The 19841-nt window shown below is 45.7% G+C and overlaps 1 protein-coding gene across 4 annotated transcripts in view; it reads right to left on the bottom strand.

Moving 5' to 3' along the window:
- The window catches only part of LOC139234866 (dihydropyrimidinase-related protein 1-like), a 64895-nt gene that overhangs the window by 30901 nt on the left and 14153 nt on the right, over positions 1 to 19841 (bottom strand). For 2 of the 4 annotated variants that reach the window (XM_070865662.1, XM_070865681.1), the window contains exons 2-3: positions 17386 to 17396; positions 7726 to 7814 (exon numbers count right to left, since the gene is read on the bottom strand). In XM_070865662.1, coding sequence (XP_070721763.1) covers positions 7726 to 7814; positions 17386 to 17396 — 100 coding nt within the window. Of the gene's footprint in view, positions 1 to 7725; positions 7815 to 10130; positions 10137 to 17385; positions 17397 to 19841 lie in introns of all 4 variants that reach the window. The other 2 variants (XM_070865672.1, XM_070865652.1) reach the window with 2 other exon arrangements.

The following is a 19841-nucleotide window of genomic DNA, read 5'->3' as shown; positions in this document are numbered from 1 at the left end:
TGGCTCGCTACCCAAGGTCCGAAAATGTCAAGTTGATTGATGACTTAATGCAATGTGGCCTGTGTTTTTTCACAGCCTGTCTAAATGCAGCCTGTTTGAATTCTCTGTTCATAAACTGGCACAAAGACACCCAGTGGTGAGATTGTATAACCACAGTGTGACTCGTTTACATAGAATCAACAACTTGTATTTATATAGTGCCTTTAACATAGTGAAATGTCTCAAGGCGCTTCACAGGAGTATTATGAGATTAAAAATTTGACACTGAGCTGCATAAGTAGAAATTAGCGCAGGGTATGTTTTAAGGAGCGTCTTGAAGGAGGAAAGAGAGGTAGAGAAGCGGAGAGGTTTCGGCAGGGAGTTTCAGAGCTTGGGGCCTAGGTAACAGAAGGCATGGCCACCAATGGTTGAGCAATTATAATCAGGGATGCACAAGAGGGCAGAATTTGAGGAGCGGAGACATCTTGGGGGGGTTGTGGGGCTGGAGAAGATTACAGAGATAGGGACGGGTGAGGCCATGGAGGGATTTGAAAATAAGGATGAGAATTTTGAAATCATGGCGTTGCTTAACCAGAAGCCAATGTAGGTCCGCGAGCACATGCGTGATGCGTGAGCAGGACTTGGTGTGAGTTAGGACACAGGGCAGCCGGGTTTGGATCACCTCTAGTTTACGTAGGGTATATCATAGAAAGTTACGGTATGGAAGGAGGCTGAAAAAGAACTATCCAACCTAATCCCACTTTCCAGCTCTTGGTCTGTAGCCCTTCAGCTTCAGGCATTTTGAGTCCATATCCAAGTACTTTTTAAATGCGATGAGGTTTTCTGCCTCTATCACCCTTTTGGGCAGTGATCTCCAGACCCCCACCGTCCTCCGGGTGAAAAGAATTCTCTTCCAACTCCCTTCAATCCTTCTACCAATTACTTTAAATCTATGCCCCCTGGTTACTGACCTCTTTTGCTAAGGGAAATAGGTGCTTCCTGTCCACTATATCTAGGCCTCTCAGAATTTTACATAACTCAATTAAATCTCCACTCAGCTTCCTCTTCTCCAAAGAAATCACCCCAGCCTATCCAATCTTTCCTCACAGCTAAAATTCTCCAGTCCTGACAACAACTTCATAAATCTCCTCTGTGCCCTCTCGAATGTAGTGTGATGACCAGAACTATATGGAGTACTCTAGCTGTGGCCTAACTAGTGTTTTATAAAGCTCTAGCATAACCTCCCTGTTCTTATATTCTATGCCTCGGCTAATAAAAGAAAATATCCTGTATGCCTTCTTAACCACCTTATCTACCTGACCTGCTACCATCTGTGGACATAAGAACATAAGAACATAAGAATTAGGAACAGGAGTAGGCCATTTAGCCCCTCGAGCCTGCTCTGCCATTCAACAAGATCATGGCTGATCTGGTCGTGGACTCAGCTCCACTTACCCGCCCGCTCCCCTTAACCCTTAATTCCCTTATTGGTTAAAAATCTATCGATCTGTGATTTGAATACATTCAATGAGCTAGCCTCAACTGCTTCCTTGGGCAGAGAATTCCACAGATTCACAACCCTCTGGGAGAAGAAATTCCTTCTCAACACGGTTTTAAATTGGCTCCCCCGTATTTTGAGGCTGTGCCCCCTAGTTCTAGTCTCCCCGACCAGTGGAAACAACCTCTCTGCCTCTATCTTGTCTATCCCTTTCATTATTTTAAATGTTTCTATAAGATCACCCCTCATCCTTCTGAACTCCAACGAGTAAAGACCCAGTCTACTCAATCTATCATCATAAGGTAACCCTCTCATCTCTGGAATCAGCCTAGTGAATCGTCTCTGTACCCCTTCCAAAGCTAGTATATCCTTCCTTAAGTAAGGTGACCAAAACTGCACGCAGTACTCCAGGTGCGGCCTCACCAATACCCTATAGAGTTGCAGCAGGACCTCCCTGCTTTTGTACTCCATCCCTCTCACAATGAAGGCCAACATTCCATTCGCCTTCCTGATTACCTGCTGGACCTGCAAACTAACTTTTTGGGATTCATGCACAAGGACCCCAGGTCCCACTGCACCGCAGCATGTTGTAATTTCTCCCCATTCAAATAATATTCCCTTTTACTGTTTTTTTCCCCAAGGTGGATGACCTCACACTTTCCGACATTGTATTCCATCTGCCAAACCTTAGCCCATTCGCTTAACCTATCTAAATCTCTTTGCAGCCTCTCTGTGTCCTCTACACAATCTGCTTTCCCACTAATCTTTGTGTCATCTGCAAATTTTGTTGCACTACACTCTGTCCCCTCTTCCAGGTCATCTATGTATATTGTAAACAGTTGTGGTCCCAGCACCGATCCCTGTGGCACACCACTAACCACCGATTTCCAACCTGAAAAGGACCCATTTATCCCGACTCTCTGCTTTCTGTTAGCTAGCCAATTCTCTATCCATGCCAATACATTTCCCCTGACTCCGCGTACCTTTATTTTCTGCAGTAACCTTTTGTGTGGCACCTTATCGAATGCCTTTTGAAAATCTAAATACACCACATCCATCGGTACACCTCTATCCACCATGCTCGTTATATCCTCAAAGAATTCCAGTAAATTAGTTAAACATGATTTCCCCTTCATGAATCCATGTTGCGTCTGCTTGATTGCACTATTCCTATCTAGATGTCCCGCTATTTCTTCCTTAATGATAGCTTCAAGCATTTTCCCCACTACAGATGTTAAACTAATCGGCCTATAGTTACCTGCCTTTTGTCTGCCCCCTTTTTTAAACAGAGGCGTTACATTAGCTGCTTTCCAATCCGCTGGTACCTCCCCAGAGTCCAGAGAATTTTGGTAGATTATAATGAATGCATCTGCTATAACTTCCGCCATCTCTTTTAATACCCTAGGATGCATTTCATCAGGACCAGGGGACTTGTCTACCTTGAGTCCCATTAGCCTGTCCAGCACTATCCCCCTATTGATAGTGATTATCTCAAGGTCCTCCCTTCCCACATTCCCACATTCCCGTGACCAGCAATTTCTGGCACGGTTTTTGTGTCTTCCACTGTGAAGACCGAAGCAAAATAATTGTTTACGGTCTCAGCCATTTCCACATTTCCCATTATTAAATCCCCCTTCTCATCTTCTAAGGGACCAACATTTACTTTAGTCACTCTTTTCCATTTTATATATCGGTAAAAGCTTTTACTATCTGTTTTTACATACACACCAAGGACCCTCTGTTCCTCTACAATTCTCAGTATCCTACCACTATTGTATCAGTTAAAGGGGAGGGCCGCTGCGAACTCTGCATTTAGTTTAGTTTGGCCCACTGGGCCACCAGGGAGGGTTTCGGCCGGGCTAGCGGCCTGGTACCCAAGAAAAGGGGGTCAGGCTGCCTGTTGGCGGCACGGCTGAACCCGTAGGCGCCATTGTCGGTCTGCCCTTGGAGTCGGCTGACAATTCAAATAAAATGGCGGCCACGACAGCGCGCCCTCCCCTTTAAGGGCGGACACTCTGCCCAGGCACACACAGCTTCCCACAGGGGAAAGCTGCTGGGGGCACCGAGTGGCAGCCGATCCACTCCACAGGGAAATTTCACGCGGGAGTCGGAAAAGTCACCGCCGGTTGGTGGGGGGTTGGCGCATGCCCGATAGGGCGGCAACACGGGCGGTGCGGTGACAAGCACAGCTGGGGAAAAAAAATGGAGGGCAATTTATGAAATGGTGGCGACTCCGCACCGACGAGGTGGTGAGGCCTTACCGACTTGTAGCCGCCTCTTTGAGGCAGTCATGGCTCTTATAGAAAGGGGCAATTTCGGCCCCTTAATGTTAAGGATGGCCAACTGAACCAAGTTGACTTTTTTTGTAAAAAGTGGGCTTTATACAAATGTCAGGAGAAGGTAAGCCAGAGCAAGCCACAAAGGACTGTAAAACTCCCTTCTCCATTTGGTCTCACACCTGATACAATTATACTGAACATTATGAAACACTGCAAAGACCACTTCATAGCAACACAAGATGTGCACTGTTAGGCATGAACAAAAACAGCCTGCAGTTTTCTCTCCCTCTGAGGAAGCACATCCTCTTCAGTTGTCATCACCTCTTGATGTAAAGAGTTATATGTTGACTTTCGGGGCTGCTTTTTTACTTTCACTGTCTGGATGGTAGTCTAGCACAGTGGTTCACTCGCTAAGTGATATCAATGGGATGAAAATCAAACGGGTTCTACAATGAGCAGGCCACTCACTTCTACTAGATAACTGCCCACGCCCCGCCCTCCCACACATACTGTGTCCTACTATTCAAAGGCACAATGTAATTGAACCTGAATAAAACACTTCCACGCCTTGTTTAACCACACAGTGCAAGTAAACTTATTTTAAATAGTTTAAATTCAGACAAATTCTTAGAAAAAGAATGAAAATCTAGGAACATAGGAACATGAATAGGCCGTTTAGCTGCTCGAGCCTGTTCCAGCATTTAATGAGATCTTGGCTGATCTGCGATCTAACTCCACATACCCGACTTTGCCCCAGATCCTTTAACACCTTTGGTTAACAAAAAGCTATCAATCTCAGATTTAATATTAACAATTGACCTAGCATCAATTCCCATTTATGGACGAGAGTTCCAAACTTCTATCACTCTTTGCATGTAGAAATGTTTCCTAACTTCACTCCTGAAAGGCCTGGCTCTAACTTTTAGACTATGACCTATGTCCTTGACTCCCCAACCAGAGGAAATAGTTTCTCTCTATCTACTCTATCTGTTCCCCTCAATATCTTGAAAACTTCTGTGGGCTGTACTGAGGTAGCTGAACTCAGCCAGCAGAGAAATCATGGCACCAAAATTTGACTCCAGTGTCCCTGCTCCAGGCCTGGCTGCTGGACACTAGGTGAGAAAAGGATCAGGCTCAATGGTGATGCCCTCTGAATAACCTGTTGACCCATGTACCTTCAGGAGAAAAACTAAATGAAAGAATGTAGTGCAGTCCTCACAAAGTAACGATCATTACTATTGAGGTGCCACGAGCAGCATTTACCAGTTCACACACACGTGTCGGTATTCTTAAAAATGTGGATTACTGCACTGTATATTATTGTTACATAGCTTTGAAACGTCTTTCATATTAATTCAAAACCTTTACAACTTAGATGATTTTTAAGAAGGTTCAGATGAGCTAAAGTAGTGGATTATTAGTGTATTTTAAAGGTTTGCAACAGACAACAAGGACTATCTGTACGTGACCCAAAAGAATAGCCATATATCCTTAACAATATAACATGGTCCACTTTCCTGTTGTAAGACTTGAAAAATCAGACCAAAATGATGCCAGGCCAAAAAAAACTTACTTGCTAACTCCACTAAGGATTCTCATTCTACAGCATTGTGTCGTGACAAAGAAAATTAGGTTATATTTTTCAGTAATGAAAAGCAATCTCAAATAAGCTTCGATCTAATCACAAACCCAATCCAATTAAACTCAAGCAGCATGTGAAAGACTAAAATTTACTGTGGGCAAAATTAGCAGCCGAAAACTTGACGTATTCATGTTTCCTCCATCACTGTCTTAACAGAGGGGATAACCTGCTTAATTTTGCAAATGACCATTAGAATTTAGATGCTGGTTCAAACTTCGGTTTTCAGTGCGCACACAGGCCTGTAATATATTACCTACCCTTTGCTCATATCTATAATATTGCACATCTTCCACAGAATTATTTAGAGCCATGGGCCCAAAATTCCACATTGCCTTTTTTTGGCGCTATTTACGATTAACGGCCGATTTTTTAAGCCGAAATAACACCAAAAAAAACCCCCGAAGTTTCGCCATTTTTCCTGTTTGAATTTGGCGCCATGCAGAAAGACCTTAGCTTCTGTGGGTGAAACTAATTGATCACGCCGAAAAACTGAGGCCCCGTTCTGCACATGCCCAGGCATTTAGGTTTCCAGGGTAACGTGTAATTGTACAGCTTTGCTCTGGAGCTAACCCGTGTTGATTTTTCCCGTGTTGGCCTTTCCAGCATTTTCTGCCCCTATCCCCGGCCAAAAGGAACCCACAGAAAGTGTCTTTCAAGAAAGATGGGTAAATGGTAAAAGCCGGCTTATACTTTTTTTGCATCAGGAGGTTGTTTTACAGGTCGCCTCTGCCGCCCCTATCCCCGGCCAAAAGGTCCCGCTGCTGCCTCCCCTCTCCCCGGCTTGGCTTCCACCTGCCCCCTCCCCCCGCTGGGCTCCAGCACCGAGCTCCTATGGCCGGCTGAGGGAGATAAACAAGATGGTGTCTGTAACGCCGATTTTTATCTGACTCGGATTTGGTATGGTAAGGTTTTTCAAGGCGGTTCCCAGTGGTACCCAGCGCCGTTTTTGAAAAAACCCTTATTGATAAAACTCGCAAAAATGGCATTATGGGTGGGTTTGATTTTTAAAAATCAGCCGTTACCTGTTAAGGACGGCATTATACCCTTGGCGAAACTTGCAAAATTAAGTTAGCTCAAAAAACACTGATACCTCCAAAAATTTGGAGTTAAATGGTGGGGAATTTTGGGCCCAATATATATGGGCTCAATTTTCCCCAGTTATTGGCGGCGTATTTTTGGTGCACACCTAAATTAAAATTTGCAAGTTTCACCAAAGATTGTGTGCCAGTATAATTCAGTTAGTTATGATTCTTTTAGTGTTTTTTTTTACCTCATTCTGGCCATTTAAGCAAGTTTGGCCAGCTCCGATTTACTCCCAATTTTTCGTAGGACGGCGTATGTGACCGCTGTGGAAAAACCTTCTGGGCAGTTAACAAAATCGGCACAGGTAAGAGAATCAGTGCATCAGATGCGCTTCCACGGTCCGGATAGCAGCAGCAGAGAGGGAGGGGGTAGCGGGGAGGGGGAGAGAGAGGGGGTGAGGCCTTTCGACCAGGGATAGTAGCGGGTGCCAGCATCGGAAGGGGAGGGAAGCCTTTCGGCCAGAGTTAGGAGCGGGTACCAGCATCGGGAGGCCCTTCGGCCAGGGACAGTAGCAAGTACCGGCACCGGCATCGGGGGGGTGGGGAGGTGGAGATAGACTTTGTCATAAACACTTTAATAATTTAATGCTGGTAAGCTGCTGCAATGTGCTTGTGCAGATTGGTGTGAGCTGGCCAGAATGTGTTGTATGTTTCATTTCCAGCCTCAGCACCGCAGTGTGTCCCTGGTTACCCTGGCAACCCAATCTTTTTGGCGCAGATCTTAGGCTCCATCCACAAAGCAAGGCAGTGGCAAAATCAACAATTCAAACGGGGAAACTGGATGATTGTTTTGAGTGTAGTTGGGCCCTCAAAAAACGGGCATAACTCTTCAAATACGCTAAAAAACAGCTTTGGGGATAATTGAGCCCCAAGAATCTATCGGTCTCTGTCTTGAATGACTGAGCATTCACAGCCCTCTGGGGTAGAGAATTCCAAAGATTCAAAACCCTTTGAGTTGAGAAATTTCTCATCTCAGTCCTAAGTGGCCGACCCCTTATTCTGAGATTGTGACCCCTAGTTCTAGACTCCCCAGCCAGGGGAAACATCCTTCCAGCATCTACCCTGTCAAGCCCCTTAATCATTTTATATGCTTCAATGAGATCACCTCTCATTCTTCTAAACTCTAGGGAATATAAACCTAGTTTAATCAATCTCTCCTCATAGGACAATCCTTCCCCATCTCCCATCCCAGGAATCAGTCTAGTAAACCTCACAATAATATGTGAACTTGGCCTAGATGCTTACCTTATGATTCCATCTTCTAGATAAATATCAGCATAGCAGGACTGGTCTTCATTGATGATCCTCCCACCTTTAATAAGAATTCGATCATTCTATAAAAGAAACAAAATTGATCAAACCCAAGAGTACAAGGCAAAAAAAAAAGTTTTTCTCCAAATTAACAAACTAAAGTCAAAGTATTAAAATAACTTTGCCTCGGAGTAAATTAAACTGCAATTATATGCAGTGTGGAAGGATACAATAATGTATAGTTGGAGGTAATTTACAGAAAGAGGTATACTTGGGACCAAAGTGGCTTTGGCCAGGAATGCAGCCAGCTGTGGTAATTGCACCAATTCTACAGCCACCCCATACTCACTGTCTGGGCGCGTATATGAAGAAAGGCCACTTGGGAGAGATACCCTAACTATTACAGGAGGAAAGGACGGAAAATTGAGTGAAAAGTACCAGGGCGTACGCTTATACAAGTTCCTGTCCAAACTCAAATCCTTTCAGAGGACAGAAGCATCGGTGATTCATCAGCAACAGTCCATTTATATAATGCAGTAAACACAGGTTTCTTTTCTTACTTGCATGGCAACAGATCATTTTCTTGGTAGTGTCAGCTGTGGCTCAGTGGGTAACACACTCGCCTTGGAGTCAGAAGTCTACAGGTTCAAGTCCCACTCAAGAGATTTGAACACATAAATCTAGGCTGACACTCCAATGCAATACTGAGGGAGTGCTGCACTGTCAGAGGTGCTGTCTTTCCATGAGACATTAAACTGAGGCCCTGTTGGCTCTCTCAGGTGGATGTAAAAGATCCCATGACACTATTTCGAAGAAGAGCAGTGAAGTTATACCCTGTGTCCTGGCCAATTTATCCCTCAATCAGCATAACAAAAAAAGTTTATCTGGTCATTATCACATTGCTGTTTGTGGGAGCTTGCTGTGCGCAAATTGGTTGCCGTGTTTCCTACATTACAACAGTGACTACATTCCAAAAAGTACTTAATTGGCTGTAAAGCGATTTGAGATGTCTGGTAGTCGTGAAAGGGGCTATATAAATGTATGTCTTTCATTAAATGAAGACCACAGTCATAACGGACACATGAACCCATCCTGCTCATAGAGAAGACTTGTGATTTTTTTTTGACTGACAACTATAAATGTGGTAGGAAACTCATTTCCTCATGTTATCTCATATTAACCTCATATTTTTTTATCTGTCCATTTTCATGGCTAGCAGGTTACACAGAATGAAAGTCACTGAGTGGCATTTTGGCAATTTAATATGCTTTGCAATTGTTCCAACTGGATCCAGTAGAGTCTCCTTGAGAGAACCTTGAGGATGCATTTACCTTCTGTGCCAGCACTGTGTTTTGGAAACCATCCCATAATATGTGGCAATGCCCATAAGACAAGCTGATACTAATAATCTTTCTGATTGCCCAGAAGACCACATTTTGCAGCTAGAAATATCAGCAAGAACCCAGCTCATCGAAGTGGCTGTCAAAATGGAGGAAATATCAGTAATATAGCATAATGACTTCAATTTAAAAAGACAAGCCAGAAATTGGACCTTAAAATCTCAAACAACTTTCTAAATTGTTTATTACCATGGCAACTCTTTGACCTATAAACCAATAGATAAGGGAGTCTAAATATTTTCCCTTCAGATTGCTTTAAGGTGCTTAGCAAATGGAAATTACATCTCAATATTTAATTACTACCAATGGGGGTAGAAGATAGAATTTTAAACCAATACCAGCCATCTCCCATGGTACATCTTACGGGAAGTTGAAGGAAAGAGGTTTTATGAAGTGGATGTCTTGTGGCATTGCATTCTCTGATTTGGAGGATAGCCATTTTATGTAATGTAACATAGAATATACCAGGGCGCTGATTTAAATAACTAACAACTGAAATTGCACTTTGATTACACAATACCATGGCAGTATTAACAGTATCTTGGAGCTTGAGTGTTGTGAGTATGCCTGTTAGTATAGAAATTGGAAACACTGGGGAAGAGGGGCTCAGGATTTGAAAGCAGTGGAGGGGACATCGAGTGTCTGACGATTTCGGTGAGGGTTGTGCAGATCTGTAGTTTGTGGAACATGCATTTGTGGGGTATATATATAAGAATTGGTCAGAGGACTGTGGGATATGAGAGTACTTGGTGAATGGAGGGTATGTAGCAGTGCTGGGAAGGTGCTCCTAAATTCTTGGGAGTACTGGGATGTGTGCTGGAATCTGGGAACATTATGGTTGAGGGTAATCTAAGGATATGGAAGGACTGATTGGTATTTTAAAAGTCTGGCAATGTTGGGAGGCCTGGGTACTAGCACTATAAAGGGATGAGACTGTCTGGAAAGACTGAGGGAAAGAATGGAAGGGAATTGAAGCCATTCCTTTATTGTCTCCTTAACCTCCTCCTAATGTAGGCTCCTAGTTGCTTAAATTAGTGTGCACTTAGATTAATATCCAAATTTGTGCTTTTAGAAGGGCACCTTGCCCCAGAGCACATATTGATAATTCAGGCACAAATTGCTCATGATTTTCTGATCATTTAAAATAATGGGTATAGTACTTGAACTGTAGTGACCTTAGTCCATTTATTGCAGCTTCTTGAGTGAGGACACCAAGAGGTGAGCTCCCTTTTATACTTGGTTACCTGCAGTGTGCAGGTGACCCTTAGGTCTCCACCAGTAGCACTCTCTGGTAGTACAGGTATGGTGTATACAGTGTGAAGGTACATTCAGTGGTCTAGTGTTACAGTATACACATTAACATACATAACAGTCAGAAAATCACAAGCAATGCAAAACTGAAAGTCCAATATAAGAACATAAGAAATAGGAGCAGGAGTAGGCCATAGGGCCCCTCGAGCCTGCTCCACCACTTAATACAATCATGGCTGATCCGATCATGGATTCAAGTCCACTTCCCTGCCTGCTACCCATAACCCCTTATTGGTTAAGAAACTGTCTATCTCTATCTTAAATTTATTCAATGTCCCAGCTTCCACAGCTCTCTGAGGCAGCGAATTCCACAGATTTACAACCCTCTGAGAGAAGAAATTTCTCATCTCAGTTTTAAATGGGCGACCCCTTATTCTAAGATTATGCACCCTAGTTCTAGTCTCCACTATCAGTGGAAACATCCTCTCTGCATCCACTTTGTCAAGCTCCCTCATAATCTTACACGTTTCGATAAGATCACCTCTCATTCTTCTGAATTCCAATGAGTAGAGGCCCAACCTACTCAATCTTTCCTTATGTCAACCCCCTCATCTCAGGAATCAACCTAGTGAACCTTCTCTGAACTGCCTCCAAAGCAAGCATATCCTTTCTTAAATATGGAAACCAAAACTGTACACAGTATTCTAGGTGTGGCCTCACCAATACCCTCTATAACTATAGCAAGACTTCCCTGCTTTTATACTCCATCCCCTTTGCGATAAAGGCCAAGATTCCATTGGCCTTCCTGATCACTTGCTGTACCTGCTTACTAACCTTTTGTGTTTCATGCACCAGGACCCCCAGGTCCCGCTGTACTGCAGCACGTTGCAATTTTTCTACATTTAAATAATAACTTGCTCTTCGATTTTTTTCTGTCGAAGTGCATAACCTCACACTTTCCAACGTTATACTCCATCTGCCAAATTTTTGCCCACTCACTTAGCCTGTCTATGTCCTTTTGCAGGTTTTTTGTGTCCACCTCACACATTGCTTTTCCTCCCATCTTTGTATCAGCAGCAAACTTGGCTACGTTACACTCAGTCCCTTCATCCAAGTCATTAATATAGATTGTAATGTGCAATATGGTCTCTCTACAGGAAAGGCTGTCCACCTGGAGCTTGAAGTAGCAAAAAGATTTCTTTAGCATATTTGCTGACGTGCAATTGGCAAAACCTTAGAACCCACACTGAGCGCTTTAATCTACTAACAGCCTGTTCAATGCAGACAAACCTGTGGAAGGGAGGGAGCAGGAGTTGGCTCAGGTGAGAGGCTCAATGTGAGATAGAGAATATAGCTTGGGTGAAACTTCTAATGCAGCTCACAGGAAGGAAGGGAGGGACGGAAGAAAATTCAGCTTGGGTGAGAGACACGATGGGACATGTACAGAGGGGCAGGATAATTGGTCAGCTCGGGGAGGGAGATTGGCTTGGACAAGAGACTTTGAAGGCCTCAGGGTAGTACTGCAGTGGAGAGCAGATAACGTTCACTTAAAAAAACACCAGTATAATAATAGTAAACTAGCCCACTCTCTCCTTGAGTGGATTCTTGTTGAAGCCTCTTAGAATTGCCTGTATTCATTAAGAATTCTTAGCTTGCTTTGAAACACAATGCTGATATCTACCATGGATTGCGTAGTAACCTTACCCCCAGAAAGGCCACTTCCAACCAATACATTGCCAATGTTTCCAAAATTATGGAATCAATGTGTATTACTAGTCAGATATGTTAACGTGTGCTAGTGTTGGATATAGTACTGGGTTGCCAGGGTTTAGGAGCCATATATGTCAGACACAAGGGGCTAGACTTTCCACTTTGTGGCTAAGGCCGGAAAAAATGGGCCTTGTTCCAGCGATGCGGGACCTATCGCCCGTGCTGATCGCCGGCTCAAGGCCCATTTTTTTTTTTTTGCGATTTTCCACTCGGCCTTAGTCCAACAATGTCAAATGGGTGATGTGATTTCTTGCCGATCTCACAATCGCCCAAAGAAAACAGAAGTGAATGAAAAAAAAGCTTCCCTAGCAACGCATTACTACGCATGTGCAGGTTGATATTTTTTTCAGGTTGATGCTCCTTCCTGTGTTTTGAGAGGTCAAGGGTCTTCACACATGCTCAGAAGCTCTGTGTGGGTCTGGGAGAGAGAGAGAGAGAGAGAGAGAGAGAGGAGAAAGGAAGCAGGTTATCTAGAGCTATTGAAAATACAGATAAATTTAAAGAATGGAGGGAGGTGCAGGAAACCCTTCAGCAAAGAGGCAAATGAGGCCCTGGTGAATTGTGTAAGCGCGAGGTGGGAGGATTTGACACGGGGTGGGCATGGGAAACCTCCACGTCGGCATCAAATGAAGTCCGGACACCGGACCAGTGACGGAAAAGATGGAACAGTCTACTGGCGGCTGCAAGAGTAAGTTGAAATTTAAATTAGAAATCATCCATATTTATTATTTAATGTTGTATGGAAAATCTAATTAGAATCTGCAATGTTATATCGTAATCTTTAAGCATGACTAAGTAACTAAATTAGGATTAAATTATGATTACATTTATGCACCGCAAAATAAATTTGAATGTTACATTATGAAATATCTTCCTATGCAATGTATTGCAAACTTGAAATTGAACTTATAAATCTGTCAGTCCTAAATGTTTATTACCAAATCAATCTGCTTATGCCGTGCAATGTTACCTTATCTATTACAGAAGAAGATTTCCATCAACCAGCGAGAGCAACGCAGGACGGGGGGGGGGGTGGGGGGCTGTGCCATGCTGCAGTCGCTCACCACCTACGAGGAGCTTGCAGTGGCCTTGGTGGGGACAGAAAGCCGTTCGCTCACAACCCGTGGTGTGGCCGAACCCACCCTAGAGTCACGTGAGTAATGAGAACTGTTCATTGTGTAATGTGTGAATCAATAGTAAATATTTGTTACACGGGTAATCCTATGCAATGATACTTTAATTTGATATATAATTGAGTTATACTACTGAGATGTATTATTGATCTTCAAATGAGGTTATGTTAGGCCTGGTGACCGCTTGTGCATATGGGCTAATGGTAATGTTTTGAGTTCTTAATTGAGATGAATTGATTTGCATTGCTAAACGTCCATTTATCTTTCAAAGGTCAACAAATACTGATGGAGTCAACGGACACGTCCACTGACCAGTCGGGACACTCCCAAGAGGACGAGCCAGAGGAGGAGCCAGTGCAGACTCCATCTGTGGCTGTGCGAGAGCAGGAGAAGGAGGTGTAAGAAGAAGAACAGGAGATTTTTTTTTGGGGGGTGTGGGGGAACAACCTGCGGCCATCTCTTTTGAGACAGATGAGGCACCGGGACCAAGCAGTGCGCAGGTGGTGATGCCAAGGCGCGTGACATTGCACACGCTGACCCCATGGCGGTCCGGTCAGCGTGATATGCACTTGCCTGCCACGGAGGACCAGACGGAGAGCTTACTTTTCCTGTGCATTGAGACGGTCGCAATCGGCCGTGACCTTATCCAGGGGTTCGCGGGTTTCTCAAACAATTGGAGCCAGTTCTCTACAACCTGGAGCGAGTTCTGCTCGCGCTTCTCCAGCTGGTCTTCGGAGCAGTCACATACTGCTCAGGAGACGTTGGAGGCAATCAGGGAGCAGACAGCCGCAACAAATACCCTACGGCACACGTTGCTGGCTGGACATGGCGCTGCACCCCAAGGTGTCGTGTCCGCTCGCAGCGAGACCCCAAGCACACGAGCGAGTACGGAGGACACAGTTCCTCTTGACTCGGAAGTAGAGCCTGAGGCTTCTGCTACCGCTCCGTTACCTCCACCACGGCAGGAAGTCTTGTTGTCCCATTCTGCATGACGTCTTAGTGTCGGTCTGCGGAGATCAAAACGGGCGGGTGGGGTGCGAATAAGGAGTAGGACAGGATCTGGAGGGAAACATAGCCACAGGTAGGGAGGGGTGAGTGCTTCTCAATAGTTCACTTGTTCTAAAATATTCACTTGTTATTATCACTTTATCATTATTATTTTCTTGTTATTGTTACTGTTATTGCTATTGTTACTAAATTGGACACTTGTATTCAATAGTTAAATGTTCACTTGTTATCATTACTTAACGGTTCACTTTCCATTCTTTCTGAAATGGTCACTTGTTATCATTACTGAAATGGTCACTTGTTATCATGACTGAGGTAGTCATTTGTTATCATGACTTAAATGATCATTTGTTATCCTGACTAAAATGGTCAGTTGTTATCATGACTGAAATGTTCACTTGTTATCATCACTGAAATGGTCACTTGTTATCATGACTGAGATGGTCATCTGTTATCATGACTTAAATGGTCATTTGTTATCCTGACTAAAATGGTCACTGTTGTCATGACTAAAACGGTCACTTGTTATTATTACTTAAATGGCCACTTGTTCTTTAAAATGTTCAATTTCTTCTTCTTCTAACATTTTGAGGGAAGGGTGGGTTGGTGCGGGGGCTGGAGGGAGGGTGTTGTTCATTAGTTCTTAAAAAAAATTCATGTTTCTTAATAAAAAAAAAAAATTTCTACAACTTTTGTACCTTTTCTCTTACTTAAGTTTTACAATGTACAGTTTTTCATGCATATTTGTTTGTTTATTCTGTTTCCCCCACGGAAATGAAACTTTTGTTTAAATGTAACTAATTGAACGTTTGAATATCAACAATAATAGTTCATGCGAAGCTAACATTAATGAGCTGCTGACGTAAAAGCTTAGCGGCCGTGTAACTGCCACTGGCGACTGGTCTTCGGGAGGGTGTGGTGGTACCGGTGCTAGATCGCCAGGCTGATTAAGCTCCCCTATGTCCTCAATAAACTCTCAGTCTGTGCCTCCCTGGTCATTGGGAAGCTTTCCATCCTGCGAGCGTAAAGGGCTTCAGTCACCTGTCGAATGCAGCAGTGTGTAGCGTGCTGAGAGATATGGCAGATGTCGCCAGCTGAAGCCTGAAACGATCCCGATGTGTAAAAGGCTAGGGCAGCAGTAACCTTCACCTCAACGGACAGTGCGGTTCTGATGGTGCTGGAAGGCTGCAGATCACCCTTGACAAGTTGACATATCTCATCCATGACCTCCTTCCGGAATCGCAGCCTCCTAAGACAAGCATTTTCAGACAAGTTCAGGTAGGATTGCTTCTCCAAGTACCTTCGTTGGCTATACGGTCTCTCCTCTGTCTTCATCTCCGTCTATGCGTTACTGTGCCACCTCTTCGATTGATCCTTTCAGTAACCAGTGTGTGAGCAGTTGCAATTAAAGGCAGGGAAAGCATAGGCCCCATATCACTATCAATATCAATAATTACTTTCACTGATTTTAATAATCTCTGCACTCTATACTCTCTAATCACTGTAGTCTGCCTTTTCTGTAGTCTCTAAGCTGTAAACCAGTCAGTTTGATAGGCACCAACAATATCATTAAATAACTTCACTATGTAAAAGCTATTTACTAAATAATTCCAATATATGAGATCTATTTAGCATAAATAAGTTGATAATACCTATTTATGTTCCCTGTCCCAAATTTCTGAGTACAATTTGCTTCAATTTTACTCTCTAAATAACTCAGAATTAATTCTCCACCCTTCCTCAGAAGCTAAAAATGGCATCCGTAGTGCCCATTTCCCTCTCTGAAGCCCTGAAAAAGCTACTATTTTTGAGCACTCTTTTGGGCCTTGCATCGGCCCAGCGAAGTGCATGCTCGGTGCCGAAACTTGGGATGGGCCTTGTGTGGGCAATCATTTGGGCGATCAAAGTGGAAACTTGGGGGCCTATTTTTCCGGCGATGTTTTGGGCCTAGTTTCCACTTTTTGCTCAAAATGGGCGATGGAGGTCCGTTTTGGGCGATAGATGGGCCATAGATGGGCGATGTGAAGTGGAAAGTCTAGCCCAAGGAATTTATGTTTCAGTTAGATTTCTTGGATGGCCAATTGGAGGCTTGCTGCATTGTGTGTGATGATTAAATAGATGGGAATCACAGTTGTGGTTCAAGCTTGCTACATGTGTTAAGATAGTTTTAGGATTATCACTAAAATTCTGCAGCATATTGGAGTTACATAATTCTTTTGGTGGAGGTTCAGCTAGGGAGCTTTTACAGCATTATGTGACTGGATATGCCTGGAATTATTAGAGTTCCTTCTTGTTTTTAGAAAATTTTTTGTAAAACTATTGCACAAGAATAGTTTTACATCTATGGCTGAATTATTTTTGTACATCTTGCCCCTTGACTGCCCTCCCCCCGCAAAAAAAACAACTTCTGAACATTTCATGAACTCAAATAAGAAGCATATTGTGCAAAATGGTTAGTTAAAAATGGCATTGTATTAAAATAATTGGAGAATGTTTAGAAAGCAAATTAATCATAGGCAGTGACCGTCCATTCGAGTTTTGGTAAGAGTTAATCTAAGCACAAATCAAAAGACCATTTCCAATGTCACTCTGTATTGGAATACACAATTTATATTGTCATTTGAAAGCTAGATTGGGAAATTACTGCATGTGATTTATAATTTTTTTTACTATGAGTTATGTTGTAAACTCTACAATTAATATTCTGGCACACTATTAATTCGACATCAAGCGCCTAATTTTCACCCTAATCCCTGTTCTACTGGACTGATGGTCATCATAATGAAGTATTCAGCCTGGTATAGAACCATAATAAATTCAGACAACCTCATGTAGATCAACTTTAGCATTTGATGCAGTTAATGGACCTTTCAGTGGTAAGTTCTTAATTAACTGGGCTTTCCACAAAACAACAACAACTTGCATTTATTATCAACATCATCATAGGCAGTCCCGCGAAATCGAGGAAGACTTGCTTCCACTCTAAGGGCCCAAGTTTCCACAAGAAAAAAAACGGGCGCCCCTCCGAGCTGGGCGCCCATTTTTCGCACCTAAAACGGCGCCTAAAAAAATCCTCGGTATTCTCCACCTACCTGTGGGTCCTCTGGCCCTCGGCGCAGCCAGCACGAGCTGTGGGGGGAGCGGAGCCAGGTCCCGGCGCTGAAAACAGTGCCGGGACCTCTGCACATGCGCTCTACAGTCGGCACGCAAGTGCAGTAGCTGCAGGCGCCGAACTGTGTGGGAGGGGCCCGAAGCACGCAGCCCCTAGCCCTGGCTGAATGGCCTCACTGGGGCTGCGTGAATGAGGCTCCTCCCACGGCCAGCTCCTGCTCCCCCCCCCGACCAGACCCGACACCCGCTCCCCCCACCCCCCCGCCCCGACCCGACACCCGCTTCCCCCCACCCCCCCGCCCCGACCCGACACCCGCTCCCCCCCCCGCCCCGACCCGACACCCGCTCCCCCCCCCCGCCCCGCCCCGACACCCGCTCCCCCCCCCCCGCCCCGCCCCGACACCCGCTCCCCCCCCCCCGCCCCGACCCGACACCCGCTCCCCCCCCCGCCCCGACCCGAGACCCGACACCCGCTCCCCCCCCGCCCCGCCCCGACCCGACACCCGCTCCCCCCCCGCCCCGACCCGAGACCCGACACCCGCTCCCCCCCCCGCCCCGCCCCGACCCGACACCCGCTTCCCCCCACCCCCCCGCCCCGACCCGACACCCGCTCCCCCCCCCGCCCCGACCCGACACCCGCTCCCCCCCCCCGCCCCGCCCCGACACCCGCTCCCCCCCCCCGCCCCGCCCCGACACCCGCTCCCCCCCCCCCGCCCCGACCCGACACCCGCTCCCCCCCCCCGCCCCGACCCGAGACCCGACACCCGCTCCCCCCCCGCCCCGCCCCGACCCGACACCCGCTCCCCCCCCGCCCCGACCCGAGACCCGACACCCGCTCCCCCCCCCCGCCCCGACCCGAGACCCGACACCCGCTCCCCCCCCCCCCCGACTGACCCGACCCGCTCTCTCTCTCCCTCCCTCCCCTCTCTCTCTCTCCCTCCCTCCCCCTCTCCCTCCCTCCCCCTCTCTCTCTCCCTCCCCCTCTCTCTCTCTCTCTCTCTCTCTCCCCCTCCCTCCCCCCCTCTCTCTCTCTCTCTCCCTCCCTCCCCCACCCCCTCTCTCTCTCTCCCTCTCTCTCTCTCTCCCTCTCCCCCTCCCGCTCAGCGGCACGAACGGCTGCAGAATTCTCCCTGGCTGAAGCACTTTCACACAGGTAGGAAGATGGTTTATTTAATCTTTTCTTGGCTTATAAATGTTTATTCAGGTTGGATTTATTTGTATAATATTTGTAGAAGTATAAATAAGGATTTATTGTCGAATTTAATGAGTTCCCTTCCCCCCCCCCCCACCTCGTTCTGGACGCCTAATTTGTAACCTGCGCCTGATTTTTTAATGTGTAGAACAGGTTTTTTCAGTTCTACAAAAATCTTCACTGGCTCCATTCTACTTTAGTTTGGAGTACATTTTCACTGTGGAAACTTTCAAATCAGGCGTTAGTGGCCGGACACGCCCCCTTTTGAAGAAAAAATTCTGTTCTAAACTAGAACTGTTCTACCTGACTAGAACTGCAGAAAAAAAAATGTGGAGAATTGCGATTTCTAAAATAGTCCGTTCTCCACCAGTTGCTCCTAAAAATCAGGCGCGAATCATGTGGAAACTTGGGCCCTGAAAGTGAGTTCTCAGGTGGCTGTACAGTCCAATACGGGAATTACAGTCTCTGTCACAGGTGGGGCAGATGATGGTTGAAGGAAAGGGTGGGTGAGTAGCCTGGTTTGCCGCATGCTCCTTCCGCTGCCTGCTTTTGGTTTCTGCATGCATTCGGAGACGAGACTCAAGGTGCTCAGCGCCCTCCTGGATGCTCTTCCTCCAGTTTGGGCGGTCTTGGGCCAGGAATTCCCAGGTGCCCTTGGGGATGTTGTACTTTATCAAGGAGGCTTTGAGGGTATCCTGGAAGCATTTCCTCTGCTCAACTGGGGCTCGCTTGCCATCTAGGAGTTCCGAGTAGAGCACTTGCTTAGGGAGTCTCGTGTCGGGCATGCAGACGATGTGGCCGGCCCAATGGAGCTGGTTGAGCGCGGTCAGTGCTTCGATGCTGGGAATGTTGGCCTGGGCAAGGACACTGACATTGGTGTGTCTATCCTCTCAGTGGATTTGCAGGATCTTGTGGAGTCAGCACTAGTGGTACTTCTCCAGCATTTAGAGGTGTCTGCTGTATATAGTCCATGTCTCTGAGCCATATAGGAGGGAAGGTATCACTACTGCCCTGTAGACCATAAGCTTGGTGCCAGATTTGAGGTCCTGGTCTTCAAACACTCTCTTCCTCCTCAGACGACCGAAGGCTGCGCTGGCACACTGGAGGCGGTGTTGGACCTAGTCATCGATATCTGCCCTTGCTGATAGTAGGCTCCTGAGGTATGGAAAATAGTGCACATTGTCCAAGGCCGAGCCGTGGATTTTGATGGCCGGGGGGGCAGTGCGGTGTTGGTAGAGGATCTTT

Source organism: Pristiophorus japonicus, chromosome 2 (assembly GCF_044704955.1).
Source record: "Pristiophorus japonicus isolate sPriJap1 chromosome 2, sPriJap1.hap1, whole genome shotgun sequence".
In the NCBI taxonomy this organism is placed as follows: Eukaryota; Metazoa; Chordata; class Chondrichthyes; family Pristiophoridae; genus Pristiophorus; species Pristiophorus japonicus.
Note: the sequence above shows the minus strand (reverse complement) of the source record. Positions and strands in the feature narration are given on the sequence as shown.